Source organism: Panthera uncia, chromosome D1, assembly GCF_023721935.1.
Source record: "Panthera uncia isolate 11264 chromosome D1, Puncia_PCG_1.0, whole genome shotgun sequence".
NCBI classification, from domain to species: domain Eukaryota; kingdom Metazoa; phylum Chordata; class Mammalia; order Carnivora; family Felidae; genus Panthera; species Panthera uncia.
The window spans coordinates 15,833,576-15,849,952 of NC_064808.1; the positions used below are offsets into that span (position 1 = coordinate 15,833,576).

The 16,377-nt window shown below is 36.5% G+C and overlaps 1 protein-coding gene across 12 annotated transcripts in view; it reads left to right on the plus strand.

Annotated features, from left to right (window-relative positions):
- Positions 1 to 16,377, plus strand: part of PHF21A (PHD finger protein 21A) — a 196,591-nt gene that overhangs the window by 20,351 nt on the left and 159,863 nt on the right. For 8 of the 12 annotated variants that reach the window (XM_049647541.1, XM_049647519.1, XM_049647542.1 and 5 more), the window contains exons 2-4: positions 7,695 to 7,735; positions 9,139 to 9,250; positions 14,866 to 15,009. In XM_049647541.1, coding sequence (XP_049503498.1) covers positions 14,956 to 15,009 — 54 coding nt within the window. In that variant the 5' untranslated portion in view covers positions 7,695 to 7,735; positions 9,139 to 9,250; positions 14,866 to 14,955. The remainder of the gene's footprint in view (positions 1 to 7,694; positions 7,736 to 9,138; positions 9,251 to 14,865; positions 15,010 to 16,377) is intronic. The other 4 variants (XM_049647527.1, XM_049647537.1, XM_049647531.1 and 1 more) reach the window with 1 other exon arrangement.

Below are 16,377 nucleotides of genomic sequence, written 5' to 3' on the forward strand. Positions count from 1 at the left end.
GAAAAGATTCTCATTTTCTTTTGGGGTTAAAAACGGGGCAAATCTTAATTTCTCTCTTTTTTTTTAAAAAAAAAAAAAAGGATTGTTGCCAAAGCATTTTAATTGAAATGAATGTTAATTCTTTCAGTCTTTGAATGTGGATTTGGAGTAAACCTTTCCTTTTTCCTCATTTCTTCGGTGAGGCCTACTCTTAGTTTTCTAGGCCTACAGCAAAGCCTTGCATCTCTTAAACCCCTTCAAGTGAAAGAATATCATTCTCTTTGTGTTTGTGTTTGTGATTGGGGTGTGTGTGTGTGTGTGTGTGTGTGTGTATGTGTGTGCGTGTGTGTGTGTGTGCGTGTCACTAATTTTTCTATAGCCTGAAAGGCACCTGCTCATTTTCCAGCCTGGTGAGTACAGCACTGCTATATTGAGAAGTGAGGCAGTATGGAACACAATAAGGTGCAATAATTTTTATTTAGTTAGTTTTGGTCGTCCTTGGCAGCTTGTGATTGTTATCCGTTTGTCTGGAAGTACTCTGTGATTATTCCTGGCTAACAGTGCAGCAGGAGTTTTCTTCTGTGTTTCAAAAGCAAGGGTTGTAGTGTACTTAGGGCTCCATCAGGGGAGGAGTTTTTGTTTTGTTTGTGTGTGTGTGTTTCTGGCTATAGTTGGATTTACTGTGCTCTAATTTTTAAAAATTTGGCTGTTGAATTTTTGCAAGAGGTATTTTGTCTCCAGCAATTCACTAGTTTCTTCTGTGCATGTTGGTTGGTGCTATTTTATAAAATTTCCTCAGTGTGTCAGTTGTTTTAGTTTAGCCTTTTCTTGTATATTTTTAAAGTCAGGTGTTTACTGGTGACCTTCCTTAATGACTTCTGTTTGAATTATCTTTGTGCTTTCGAGACATAGGAATTTGGGTCTATTATCCCATTTCTGGGAGAACAAGTCCCAGTAGTTGCAGTTAGTGCAGTGGGAAGGGTTTTCACAGATGCAGTGCTGGGCATTGATCCTCCTCCTTGGTGCTTATGGTTTACACCCAGAACTCCCATTAGTGTTAATAGGAGACACTTGCTTAAATCCCTGTACACCAGCATAAACCCAAACTCCTTCGTAACGCCTTATAGATAGCTGAGTTGTTTTTTTGTTGCCGATGGCAGGAGTTTTGGTCCTGGGGTTAACTGATTATTAAGATAAGAGTTTGAGTTATCTTGGGATATGGGTGATTTACTAAGTCTGATCTGTAATTAAGAAGTTTATGTTATGATTAGACTCCAAAAACATTTACAGCTTTGTGAGCTGTGGAAGCTTGTGAATAAGGATTTTTGTACTTTATAGCATGATGAAGCAAGATTTCTTCTTCCCATTTATTTCTTCTAGTACTTCTCAGCTACAAAATAAATGATTCTACAGGTTTTTATACAAATTGCAAGAGGACTTAGTAAAAGTTCTGTTTTTATTTGTGAGCCTTCCCACAATTACTCTCTGACCTCTTAAGTCTTTTGTCAGCTAATGTTGCTCACATTTTCAAGCATATAGAAGCTAATAACGTGCACTTTCTTAGAGGTTGGACATTGCAATCACTGGTCAAGTATTAGGAAATCACTGTTTACTGTGCCTATATGTGAACTGTGGATTTTTATTACTTTCATTTATTTATGCACGGTATAATGGAAGGATTCCTAGATTGAGAGCAGTAAATCTGGGTTTTAGGATTGCTAAATTCTTGGATTGCTGTTCCCCTGTGGAATGAAGGAATGGTTTTGGTACTCTGGGGTGTCCATTCTAGCTGTAGGCTATTTGAAGGCCTACTTTCCTAGGTACTAAAGGAAATAGAGGACTAGAAGGCAACGATACCTAATCCTGGCTGCCCATCAGACTCTTCTGGGGGAAGTTAAAAAAAATACAGCTATCTGAGCTCTAAGTCAGACTACATGAATTCAGAATCATTAAGGGTAGAGCCTGTGAATTTATGTATTTTTTGAAATTTTAGAGTTATCCTGATCAGGGTTTGAGAATGACTTATACAAGGCATTAATTCTAGTCTGCTTTGTGTGTGTGTGTGTGTGTGTGTGTGTGTGTGTATAGTCAGGGAAATAAGACCTGTAAGTTACAATGTGAGACCTTATGTGGTTAAATTTTAAGATGAATGTGAGTGATGATAAACTATCTGGGAATTCAAAGAGAGGAATCGCTGGGATTTGGGATGGTTATAGGGAAGGTCTCCATTTATCACTGAGTCTTTATCTGGACCTGAATGACTGCCTGAGATTTGGCTAGGTGGAGAGAAGGTGAAAAGGGTGTTGTTGGTAGAAGAAAGAACATCCTCACAGAAGTTTGGGGAGAGGAACAATTCTGATGACAGTTATAGTGTTTATTTTATTATTCTACTCCTGGAACTGCTGTATATTTCCTAAACATTTTGAAAGAGTATACCATGAAGATATTTGATAGAAGAGAGTGTTCCAGTCACAGGAAAAAGCAAGTGGAAGAGCCTTGAGAAGGGAACTTGTTTGGAGTTTCTGAAGTACAAAAAAGAGGTCAGAATGGCTGGAGCAGATTAAGCAGTGGGGAGAGGGGAAGAGATGGGGTCTGAGAGTAGCAGAGGCCCAAATCACTTTGAGTCTTGTGGGCCATTACAAAATTTTTTAAAATGTTTTTTTAAAATTTATTTTTGAAAGAGAGAGAGCATGCACGTGTGCAAATGGGGGAGGAGCAGAGAGAGAAGGGGACAGAGGATCTCAAGCAGGCTCTGTGCTGACAGCAGAGAGCCTGATGCGGGGCTTGATCTCCTGAACCATGAGATCATGACCTGTGCTGAAGTTCGATGCTTAACCTACTGAGCCACCCAGGTGCCCCTCTTGTGGGCTATTTTAAAGGACTTATGCTTTTTTTTCTGAGTATGATGGGAAGCCACTGGAGGATTTTGAATAGAGGAGTGACCAAATCTGTCTTGGATTTTGAAGAGGCACTCTGGGGGTGCCTGGGTGGCTCAGTCGGTTGAGCGGCCGACTTCGGCTCAGGTCATGATCTCGCGGTCCGTGAGTTCGAGCCCCGCGTCGGGCTCTGTGCTGACAGCTCGGAGCCTGGAGCCTGTTTCGGATTCTGTGTCTCCTTCTCTCTCTGACCCTCCCCCGTTCATGCTCTGTCTCTCTCTGTCCCCAAAATAAATAAAACTTGAAGAGGCACTCTGGCTGCTGAGAGAATAGACTGTGGCAAGACAAAGATGGAATTGGAGAAGGAGGTTAGGAGGCTATTGTAATAATCTAGGTTAAAGGTGATGGTGGCTTGGACCAATGAAGTTGTAGTGGAGGTGACACAAGTGGTCAAAGTCTGTGTATTGTTCAGGTAGAGGCAAGATGTTTGGCTGTTAGATTGGATATAGGATGTGGAAAAAAGAGAAGTCAACCATGACTTTAAGGTTTTGACCTGAACGGATAGGTAGTCCAGAATTTAGTTTTGAACTTGCTGAGCTTGAGAAACCTATTTGACAAGTGTTGAGTGGGCATTCGGGTGTATGAGTTTGGAATTCAGGGGAAAGGTCTGAGCTGGAGATAAAAATTTGGGAGTCGCCAGTGTACAGGTCCTTTTATAGCCATGAGAGTGGGTGAGATTACCTAACAGGAAGAGTTCCAAAAACTGAGCCCTGGGGCAGTTCAACATTTTGAGGTCTTGAGAGATGAGAACGAACCAGCATGAGAAATCCAGAAGAGTGGCCAGAGAGATTAGGAGGAAATCAAGATCAAGTGGTGTGAACATAGAAGTGAGGGATGAGACTTTTCTGTTGGCTCTAGCAATGGGGAGGTCATTGGTGATCTTAACGAGAATGGAGGGCAAAGCCCTAATGGAGTGAGTTCAATGGAGGATGAGAGGGGAGGAACTAGAGACAATGAGTATGGTTAAGTCTTTCTGGGAGTTTTGCTATAAATGGGCGCATAGACATGGGGCGGTAACTAGAGAAGGATATGGAGTCAAGGGAGACTTTTTTTTTTTTTTTTTAAGATGGAAGAAACAGAATGATCCTAATGAGGGGGAAATTGATGCTTCTTGAGACTGAGGGGAGAAGTGCTAGAGACATGACCATGAGAGAGTAAGATTAAGAGGGATGGGGGGACACAGGGATGATTATGACATCGAGACCTAACGGACTAAATCTCATTAAGCAGGATTCTGTTTTTCCTTTTGAGTACTTACTTGCATTTTAATTTATTTCAAACTTACTATGCTTTCTGTTGGAAGTTAGGAAGGGCAGATAAAAAGCAGTAAAACTTATTGTATATAAAATCAGTGTATCAGCTTGGTGTAGTAGAGGAGAAGAGATTGAATCTTCTGCGTAAGGTGACATTTTAAAGTGTCTTTGAATGACAATTATCTGTGCTATTCTAGTCCCTTATCAAAATTTATGATTGAGCACAGACTATAAACTTAATTGTTCAAACTTGTAGTGGGATGAATTTTAGCCTAATTTAAAACGATCTAATGTTAAACCTTTTTTCTGTAGAATTTGTTTATATTTTTCATATACAAAGGTTTTAGATATTTTTACAAAAGGTACTTAAGTTGTTATTAATCATCTCTGATTTATTGATGATATTTTAAATTTTACAACCATATTAGAAATCTGAATGATTCATTTCTTTACCAGCTCTAATTAAAGCAGCTACCTGTGAAGTTCTGGAGAGGTGAACCATCTCCAGTTTGCAAAAAATCATGGGAAGTTACGTTAGCAAGATAAAATTCATCTGTAAAAGCAAAGATAATTTCATTTAGTTCCACTTGTATGTTTTGAGTGTATTTTTTAAGAAAAAAATCTATATTTGAAAATTTTCAGCAGATACGGTTCAAATTTGTAACTACCTTAGCTATGAGTGTCAAGAGTATGTGAGAAACAAATTAAGTGGACTTTAAATCAGCTTAACATGAGGAAATCAAACTTGCATTTCAGACTTAAATACATTTTACATACAGATAGTGTTAAAATACACATTTACATACACATCTTTTTTGCTCACTCTTACTAAATTATAGAAATAAAATCTTTTCTTTTTCATCAGTTTCCAAAGGGTAGTTGATTAATAATCAGTCTTCAGAAGAAACACTTTGGTAGTTGTGATGCATAGTGTTTAAGAATCACTAGTCTAAAAATAATTGACTTTTTTTTTTTTTTTTTTTTTGGTATCTGAGCCTCTTTGTAAACCTTATTAAAGCTGTGGGTCCTCTTCCCAGAATTCTTACACATACAGAACTTAACATATAGTATTGTAGGGTTGGTAGACCACTCTGAAACCCATTCATGAGGATCCCTTAGGCTTAACGGAGCTCAAATTTTAAGACCTGCCCTACATAGCTTACTAATATGATTTTTCCTTAAAAATTTATATGGAGACTTTTCCAAAGATATTTTGCCAGGATTTACTATAGTTTGTTTCTTAGAAGTGTTACTGCTGTGCCTGGTTAAGAGGCGGTGAGGTCTAGTGGAAAGGCCAGCTCAGTCAAAGGAATCTCCAGGTCTGTAAGCTTTTCTCCAGCTTTACAACCAATTGGTGTGTGACCTTCGGGGAAGTCACTTAACCTCTTAGGCTTTGATTTCCTATGTGCTATCTGCAGTCCCTGCAAGCAGTTTTATGAGTAGTTTTATGATACATTGGTTTCATGATGTCATGGTAAAATTCTTTATCAATTTGGGATTAACTCTGCGATTGATTTTTGGAGAAAATGCCCTAGAGATAAAGTGTACATCCATTGTGTCTTTTTACTAAATATGACTGTTTAGAAGAGTTGATGTGACTCTACTTTCTCAAATGCCACATAAGTAAAAGTAAAAATCCTAATTCTATCCTGATCACTTTGAGTTTCAGCATATTTTATATGTTCTGGTTATAAACCATTGTTATATGTGTTGGAATTGTCATTTCCAATTCTGTGGCTTGTTTTTTCATTCTCTTAATGGTGTTTTTTTTGATGAACAGAAGTTCTTAATTTAGTACAATATATCAATCTTTTCCCTTTCATTATGCTTTAAAATGGTAACATCTCTACTGTTTTTATCCAAAGTCATTCACTTAACAAATAATGCTGTGGGAGATTGATGCATAAGAAATTATCACCAGCATGAAAGAGCTAACAAGAAATGTTTAATAGGGAAAATAAGTGAAGAGTTAAGGGTCCACTCAATTTGTTCATTTAACAGATATTAGTTGAGCATTTACTACGTGCCTGGTACTGTTCTGAGTAGTACAGAATCCTGTAGGTACCATCTATAATGTTAATAAATCCCTTTTTTTAAGTGGAGATATTATTGACTCATATAACATTATGTCAGTTTTAGTTGTACAGCATAATGATTTGGTATGTGTACATATTATGAAATGATTACCACAGTAAATTTAGTTAACATCTAAACTTTTAGTTAACATTTAGTTACCACACAGTTACAATTTTTCTTTTCCTTGTGAAAATCTGCTTTTTAATAACCACATCATTCTACAGACCTTTGCATGATTTTTTTTTTCATTGAAGTCATTCTAATCTTGGTGATTAAAATAGCCATTTATGTGGACTTGAGAACTTTCAGAAATACTGCTGCTAAAGAAAAGGCAGGATAAAACGGCAAATTGAATTTCTTTTGGAAATGTTAACTGCATGAATTGGGGCCCTTTTAAATTATCTCACTGTATGTTTGGTGTGACTATACATGATTAAATAAAAATTTATAATCTGGGTAACAAGATTTTTTGAAATATCCCTTGAAATGAGAACACTATTGGAGTAACATCAGTCAACAAACATACTGTGTTTAAAGCATAAGGAAGTTTCAGAGCATGTCATGTGGAATTTATATAACTTAATACTAAAATATTAGGAGAAAAGTTTTAATTTTTGTTTACTAATGTTTTTTTTTAACAAAAAAGAAGTTTTGGGTGGGGGTGAGTTAAAAATAAACAATATAGCCTGACTTGACTTTTCTAACTTTGAAGTCAGCTTAATGGAGTTTAGTTAATCTTAAAAAAAAAAACAAAAAAACACAGTTGATAAAAGCGTCATTGAGCATTAGATTGAGATCCCAAAACCTTAATTTTCTTTCTGGCTCTATCACTGATTAAACGTGGCATAGAGAAAGGCACGTTTGTGTTGTGTGGTTTACAGTCTGAAGTGGTGAGACTTGAAGGATGTGAATGAAAAGTGTAATTGAAATTACGATATGGGTAAAATGCTGTCAGTTTTGAAGGCTTATATAAGACAAGTCCATTTTGAGATTAATTGAAAAAAAGCCTTTTAAATAGACCAAACTAAGGGCCAGTGATGTTAGCTTCGTTTGCTGGTATAAAGCCATGAACAGTGAAGGCCATTTGTTGGAGATGAGCCTGTATTTGTGTGTTATTTAGATGAGGTACCTTTTATTTCTGTGTGTCTCTTAGGAAAGGGAAACCGTCAACTACTTTTCCTTGTCTTGAAAAAACTGTGGAAAAATGAAAAATGGAAAATTAGAGATTTAACTGACTTTGAATTTTTTCCTTGCTGTGAAAACTATGTCTCTTCCGTTTTGGGGGATTGGGGGGGGGGGGGTGGGATTGGTTAAAGCTTTGGGGATTTTTGTGTGTTTTGTTTTTTTCTTCTTAAAATCTGATAGAAATCTTTTAAGTCTTCAGCTTTTGATGACATGTCCTAAATCTGTGTTTATAGTCTAATTCCATTTTCCCCTTCTTCTGCTGTAGGGAGCAAGAGAGCTGAAGGACAGCCAGTTTCCCCAAAATTGGTAAGTACTTTCTTGAGGCAGGCCTAGTGTGCCTGATGCTAGTTGGGTAATAATTCAAATGTTCAGTGATTTTTTTTTTTTTTTTTTTTTTAAAAAAGCTTTCTCCCAGAAATGAGGCTTTACTGTTTGCACTGAGTGAAAGTGAATTTTTGTCTAATTTCACATAGCTATATCGCAAATGCATTTGTGTTTCTAATAATACTGCTAGGCTTGCATGTTCCTACATTCGATAACCTGTTAAAATGTAAAGGTCCCCTTTGCCAAAAATGTCCTTAATGCAGTGGTTAGAGCTGAAAATTCTGAAGTCAGGAATTTCAAAAGTTGAGGTTCCTATTGTGTTTTGTATTACTTAATATGCTGTTAAATTTGATGGCCTTAGTATATATGTGAAATGGCTAGGTTAATGTAACTATGGGAACCTTGACTTTGAAATTTGGGACTCCTAAGCATTTATATCCTTAAATTTAATGTTGGATTGGCTTCATGTCTGACAGTACATTTTCAGTGTGTGTTGTTTGTATAATTCCAAATGAGGAAAGAATAAAGAGAGAGAGAGAGTGAAACGTAGCAGTGTGAGGGCATAGAGGCAAACACATTTTTTCCTTAATATCTGCTTTAATATCTACTCTAACAGCTTATAAGTTGTCACACTTCAGTCATTTTTTTGAATGTCTCATTCAGGATTGCACATTGCGCAGGGCAGTCTAGTGACTAAGAATCAAACAAATATCAACCTTATTTGGAGAGCATGTATTATGGTAAAAAAAAAATAAACAAGAGAGCTGGAATAGGATAGTTCCCTGATGCAAGGCTACTTCTTTTTGTTTTTGTTTTTGTTTTTTAAATTCTCTCTCTCAATTCATAATTAACTTAGTGGCTGGAGTAGATATTTGGTTAAGGCTTCGTTTTGATAATTTACTGTCCTTGAGGTGTTTCTCTTATCTTTTAGGGATTGGGCTTTGAACATGAAAGGGAGGCATTTGAACCAGTTAACCTTACATCTGACTACCTTTTTATTCTACTTGCCTTTCCCTCATGGAACATTTTTAAATAAATAATCACGAACCTATAGCCCTTTTCTTTGAGATGTGATAGAATCACAGAATCTTAGAGAAGGGACCTTAAGGGCTTTCTCTTCCAGCCTTTTACCAGTGTGGCAATTTCTTCTCCTGTGTCCCTGTCAGATTGTTATTCGGGTACATATTGAATACTACATTTTAAAAAATACTACATTAAAAAAAAAGTGTAGCTCATTACTTTCTGTAATGTATTCTGAGCAATTCTAGTTCCACAGAAATGAGTAAATATTATTGAGGTGGGGTGGGGGTGGGAAAAATGTTCTGTGGTCAAATAATTTGGGAAATGCTGCGTTAAACAAAGTTAAACAGGTTTCTTTACTGCAGGACTTCTCAGAACCTTTAATATGCTAATGTGCATTGTGAATCTCCAAGAGGGGGATATGATATGCAGCATTCTTGAATACTTCTAATGACAGGGAGCCCACTACCTCATAAGGTAACCCATTCCTTTTTTGTACAGCTCTAATCCTTAGCTCTTCCTTAAATTGATCTGAAATCTATCCTCCCATAACTTCCACTTCTATTAAATTCTTACTGGTTATGCCGAGACCACCACATACTCTTGTGTTATCCTTTGTGTAGTAAATATGTATATGATTCTGGCCAGGACTGTTTTTAATCATTAAATAGCATTCTAGTAAATGTGTCAACCAACTCTAAAATCTCGGCCTCATTGTCACTATGTTCTTAGACACTCCTCTCCAGCCTCCTTCATTCTGAATTTCTTTGAGTTTTTAAATTTACTCCCAGTGTTCTTGTTGTTGGGTATAGTTGGGATGATTTTAGTGGATGTGCTTGATTTCTGTAAAGGGTAAGAAATAGAAGAATGTGTGTGTGTTGGCTAGGCCTGGGCCTGGGAGGCTGAGGTAGAAACTACATATCAGAATGAACGTCGGTGGTAGGGAGAGATACAGACCCTGCAGTGGACCTGGGAAAGAGAGGGTGCTGTTGGGAAACCTGACTTCACCCTGTGTTGCAGTGGTAGGACCTGTGTAGGTATTCCTTTTCTTTTTCTAAATGAGGATCTAGCCTCTCCCCCAAAAAACCAAAGCACGGAGAGGAGAGATATATATATTCAAACACATTCAGACATTGTCATAAATCTAATTGTGTGTGTATGCATGTATAACTCTCATCCCGTGGTTAGGAAACATCAGTCTCACTAGCTGAGGTGATTTTTGTCAACAGCTATTAATACCAGGATTTGAGCAGAGGAACTTTGGCAGCTTCAGAAGGTAGCCTCTGAAATCAGGATTGCCAGGCTCTTTGTGCAGTAGCCTTTACTGTTGACATGTGGAGTGTCATCAAAGAAATGCCACCATGAAAATAAGAAACAAGCATTGCATTGTTTTCTTAATGTAATTTTTATTCATATTAATAAGTGTTAGGTTTTTTTAATTAATTTTTTTTTTTTTTTTTTTGAGAGAGAGTGAGAGCAGGGGAGGGGCAGAGAGAGAGAGGGAGACACAGAATCCGAAGCAGGCTCCAGCCTCTGAGCAGTCAGCACAGAGCCCGACACAGGGCTCGATTTCACGAACTGCCAGATCATGACCTGAGCCAAAGTTGGACGCCCAACTGACTGAGCCACCTAGGTGCCCCAGATGTTAGTTTTCAATAAATGTTTCTAAAGAGTTTATTATTTTTAGTATCTGTAATAATTTTTAGCACTATTAGTTAAAAGTTAAAGATATTGTATCTCTTAGCATTCTAGATACACAGTAAGAAATGACTATTTTGTACAAATTGAAACTTAATATTTTAGTATTAGACATATGATGAGTAAGGACACATAAATCTGTCAAGACTTTCTACTTTTTTTTTTTCTTAAAGTAATCTCTACACCCAACATGGGGCTCGAACCTAACAACCCTGAGAGTCGCATGTACTGATTGAGCCAGCCAGGCACCCCAAGACTCCACTTTTGATCTATGTATTACTCAGAATACTCTTTAGAGTAGGTTTAATTTTTTAAAAAAAGAAGTAGAGGGGCGCCTGGCTGGCTGTCAGTAGAGCATGCGACTCTGGATTTCAGGGTCATGAGTTTGAGCCCCATGTTGGGTGTGGAGTTTACTTTTAATCAAAAAAAAAAAAAAAAGTGGAACCTTACACCAAGTAAATATTTGGTATAGAGAACATTGAGCTGTCCATTTTTAGGGAATGCAGTCTGAGGGCACAGTGATTTATAGTCTTAATGTTAAAGAAAACTTGATAGATGACTTGAGTTTTGATTGGAAAAAAGGTTTATTCCAATTCAGGAGCAGAGCATTGTTTCTTAGTAGTCAGTTCAGAGGTACAGCATCACTACATCATTAGATTGCTAATGAAAGACCTAGAGGTCACATATCTCTAAGCAGGACTATACCTGGTAAAATAGTTGGAAGTCCCTTTCTTAGAGAACTGGATAACAGGAAACCCTACATACAGTCTTCTCAGCAATATACTGTTTTGCGAAGTTTATTACAAAGTTTGTGTGTATGAACAAGAGTTAAGTATGTTAAGAATAGTGTAGAACTTTGTAGTTTACAAAGGGCTTTTCATAGAAGTTCATCCCTTTTGAAACTTCTAATGCTTTGATGAAGTAGATGATAACTGTTCCCATTTTTCTGAGAACCCTGAAGGCTGAGAGTGGTTACACAGCAAGTAAATGAAATTTGTTTGTTTGTTTATTTGTTTTTTTGGGGATAGTGAGTGTTCTTTCCAGATAGCACAGCTCCTTTTTTAGTGGGATTTGGTTACTACTTTTATTTTGTTGGTTTGTGGAGTTTTTATTTGTTTATGTTTTTGTTTTTTTTGTTACTTGAAGGTGAGAGGCCGCTAGGTGTCCCAGTAGTTTGACATGTACCGTTTTGAAGGTAACAGATGTTGGTATATTGTGCTAGGCAATTGCCCTCTGTGATGGTAGCATTTAGAGCTTCTGGGTATCTCCATAGAGTGTGTCGATTACTGCTTTGTGAGTTTGTTTATATTTACCTTGTAGCAACTGGTTTGTTAGTTTTAACTTACTGGAATTGGTCAAAATATGATAAATCATCTTTTTACAAATTTAGTAAATAAAACCTTTTTTTATGATCCCATTAACTGCCCCCAAATAGTCTTCATATGACAGCACATAAGTTGTCTATGCCCCCAAAATATTTTTTAAAAGGATTTAACACATTCTTGCCTTGTTTTTGTAAGCTATAAATATATGTATATAATTTATTCCTAGAGGTTGAGACCAGTCTCTTAAAACTGCTATCCAGAAAGAGAACTTTTTGAAGAAGTAGGATATAAAATGAATCTTCTAATCCCTTTGTAAGTTTTTCTATAACAGGTCACTCACTTTTTTAACCCTTCAGTGTTATTTTGAAAGAAAAGAAATAATTGGCATTTAGTCATTGCCAAATAAAATTTTGTGCCTCTTTGTGTCTCTAATAAGCAGACAACAATCTGATGAAGGAATAAAAGCTGTCAGCTCCTCATTAACTTGAGTTACAGGCTTCATATCCTGCGAGGCACTTTTTGACATTTAGAGCCTTCAGGTTAAATCCTGGTTTTACTTTTTCTTTTCCTGAACACTTTGTTTCATCACTACCAAATTTTCTGAGGCTTTAGCTATCCTCAGTTAATTTTTTTTTAATTTAAAAAGAACTGCATATTTTCTGTGGAAAAATTTTAAAACATCAATACTCTGAAAAATTGAAAGTAAATAACCTTTAGTGCTACCACCCAGAGAAAACCAGGAGCAAATTATGAAAGTGCCACCTGACCTGTCCTCTTGACAGCTCAGAGTATTCTTATTTCTACAAGTCTTTGTCAGTTTGATAGACAGAACTTACCTTCTTGAAATTTACATTTCTGTGACTATTGAAGATGGATGTTTTTCATGTTTGTTGGCCCTTCTTATTCTTCTGAGTTGCTTTTTCATATTTTTAAAGTTAATTTGTGAGCACTCCCAATATATAACTTATGTTAACCCTTTGTTATGTATAAGTTTCTATATTGTAAATTTTCCATGTTTTTAACCTGCCCTTTGTTTCCAGAGTTTTTATCTTGACTCGAAGTGTGATGTTTTATGTTACTACCAGTAAAAGTAAATATGGCCTTTCTATTGTTGAAAATATCCCATTAACTTCAAAGTGATTCTTAATTTGACAAAAATTATAAGGAATCAATTTTGGACATATTTTCTGATAGTACCTTGCAAAAGTTAAAACTAACTCAACTAAATCAGGTACTGTTTTCAGGAATAACTCTAATACATATAAGTTACAAGTTTGAGTAGGGAGATGGTTTTTAGCATTTAAAATGAAACTGGGGGCACCTGGCTGGCTCAGTTGGTAGAGCGTGTGATTCTTGATCTTGGGGTTTTAAGATCGAACTGCACATTGGGTGTAGAGATAACTTACAAATAAAATCTTTATAAAAAAAGCAAAATTAGAGTGATAGTATAGTCTTAGCATTTGCTTTTGTATGTAAACTTACATGACAGCAAAAACAGTTATTAGTCTTAGTAACTTTATGATTCGGATATTTATTACAGCTCCTTAGATTTTCTAAGATGATAAGTAGCTAAAAAAACTGCTTTTGTAGTTTGTTCATCAAAATATGTCTCCTTTTCCAAATTATCTCCCCTAAACATAATGCTTTTTTTGGTTGATAAGTTTTTTGGTCGATAGTATCATTGTACAGTGGTCCTTTCCTAGTCTCCATATATGTAAGTTTGAAGGAATTTTACATTTTTGAAACTTACTGTTTTTTAAGTTGGAGTATTTTGAGATTACATAACATAGCACATAAATCCTAGGGGAGAGATTGCCAGTGATGTTTTAAGTCTAGTGAGATTAAGCAAATGTAATGAAAATTAATGTTCACAGGAATATATTGTACAGTTAATGATTCTACTATAACTGTTAAGTCAGGGAAAACTTAGGTTGAATACGGACTTGATTCATAGATAAATAATTTTTGGAAAGTGCACAGATTATGAATCTTATTGAATTGGTTTAAGGAGTAGTGGTTCTTCTAAGTTCCCGATTGTTCCCTTCCTCAGTTTGTAAGAATGCTGAAAAGCTGCTCTCACTACTACAGGTTTTATAGTTACAAAGAAGAAAAGAGAAAGAAGTCAAGTTTAAATTTATTCCGGCAAAAGCAAACTTTTGCTTTGGGAGGGTACCTAAAATCACGTCTAAGGCCACATTCAAGAAAAAAAACGAAAAGAGAAATTAGCCGTTGAGTTCATGTAAATTGTAACAGTGATGAGCAGAGCAGAACGGGAGGGTTCACATTCACAAATCTAGACTTTTGGCATTATCCCACTAGCAGTTACACACACAGCCACAAGAGCTGCGCTGACGGGTTTGAAGAAGATGGTGTTCGTTGTCAAGCTGAAGTGTCTAATCTACTGCTAGACCACCACCTCTGTAGATTTATTTTTTAACATGCCTGTCTTAACTTTGTGGAAAGCACAGTTACATTGCATTGTGTCTGTGTAAAGTATTAATTTGGTAAATGTAAACCTTTAAGGGACACCAGAATTTTCCTGTTTTCAGTTTTATTTTTAAAATAGTATTGAGAACCCATCCAGATGAAAGTACCCTGGCCTTCTTTAACCTCTGAGAGACCCTGAACTTCCCAGTTCACTCTGTGTGATGAAAAATCTAGAACCCTGTCGTTATGTGTCTCTAAGACCGTGTGTCCTGGGTGGTTGTAGTCTCGCCCTCTAGGTTCCCAGCTCCTCTAGGGCAGAAGTGGTCTTGTTCAGCTCTGTATCCTCAGAATGTGTATGTACCACAGTGCTGAGCATCTAAGCATGCTTAGATGCCTTCATGACCAGAGTACACACTTTTCCCCCCATTTCTTACTTATTTGAAGTGTTCTGTAGAGGAATGTTCAAAGAATAAAATCCAGAAAGTTTTGATCCTAGTTCAGTATAAAACGATTCATTTTGGGAAGCAATCTGTTTAGGAAGTGTCATGCCCTGTGTTAGAACATCAAATAATTTTCAACTAATATAACTTACTTAATATGAATATTTCCTTTGTTACCAAAAACATCTTATGATCTCTACAGCTGCAGTGAGAAGAGGAGTTTGTTATTTTAAACGGAGGCTGAAGAAACTGTAGACTTAGCAGACATAAGAGAAAGTGGAGAAGGTGGAGGATGGAGTTGCAGACTCTACAGGAGGCTCTTAAAGTGGAAATTCAGGTTCACCAGGTATGTTCCACTATTGGCTTCTCCCATGTTGTGTTACTAAGTAATGGCTAAGATTAGTAAACTGGCCCATCTCTGAATTTCAGTAGTTTTTAACCGCATTTCAGACAGTTGTCCAAGAGCCACGTCGTTGGCTTTCTATCACTGTGTAACAAACTCACTGATAATACTTTTAAGAACTTTACTTTAGGGGAACGTGAGGGGCTCAGTCAGTTAAGCATCTGACTTCGGTTCAGGTCATGATCTCGTGGTTCATGAGTTCAAGCTCTGCGTCGGGCTCTGTGCTCACAGCTTGCAGCCTGGGGCCTGCTTTGGATTCTGTGTCTTCCTTTCGCTTTGCCCCTCCACCTCTGTCTCTGTCTCTCTCTCTCTCAAAAATAAATAAACATTTGCAAAAAAATTAAAAAGAAAAAAGAACGTTAATAAAATATTCCTGACTTCCTTTCTAGAGAAAACAACGGCATGTTTTTTTCATATGCCAAAGGTGTTAAAAAAAAAAAAAAGCTATTTTTATCCTGTGTTTGGTTCATCTGAAGACTTTGTTCATGTGCCTTGACTTGTATGTTTTAAGTAATGAGACATGTTTGACTGTCATTTATACCAAAGTTTTTATGCATAACTCAGCTTTATGCCTTGATTCCAATCTCTAGTAAACAAAACATCCCATGTTTAAATTTCAAATTTCACAATTCTTACAATTTACCTCAGGTATGCATAGGCTAAACAAATCTTAAAAGTATATAACTAAAATTACATTAATAATTACTTTTATATAATATCAATAAAAATATTAAATATGTATAATATATTTTATATGTATATACATCTTATTTAATATAACTGTAACCCAGACATAAAGCTATCCTTAAATAACAGCATCATTAATATTTATTTTTGTAAGCAGAATATCACTGTCTATATCCCTTTTCTAGACATTAGCTGAATGTGGTCCTAGGTTCAAGATAAATGCATACACACACACACACACACACACAATTAAAAGTGGTAAATGATGATGAATTGACTACTTTCGAATGTTTGGGGCGTGGGAGTAGAAAGGAGAAGGGGACTAATTTTCTAAAGGTGTTTTTCCTAGGTATAGTTTCTCTTGTTTTACCTGAATAGTTTAAGGTTAACTTCTGAAATTGTTGGTAACACACCTTGGGGGTTTGATAACTACTAAATTTGCACATTGCTTAGATTAAGGTGGATGAGAATTTACAGGAAAGCTTCAAAGGCATACACACACACACACACACACACGCACACACACAAAGTCTCTGTGTATTCAGAATCCCTGCTGCTGCTTTGGATCTGTTAAACTCTTGCTCAGCAGTAGTCTTACGGTTTGCTATGTACAGGTGGGCTTTT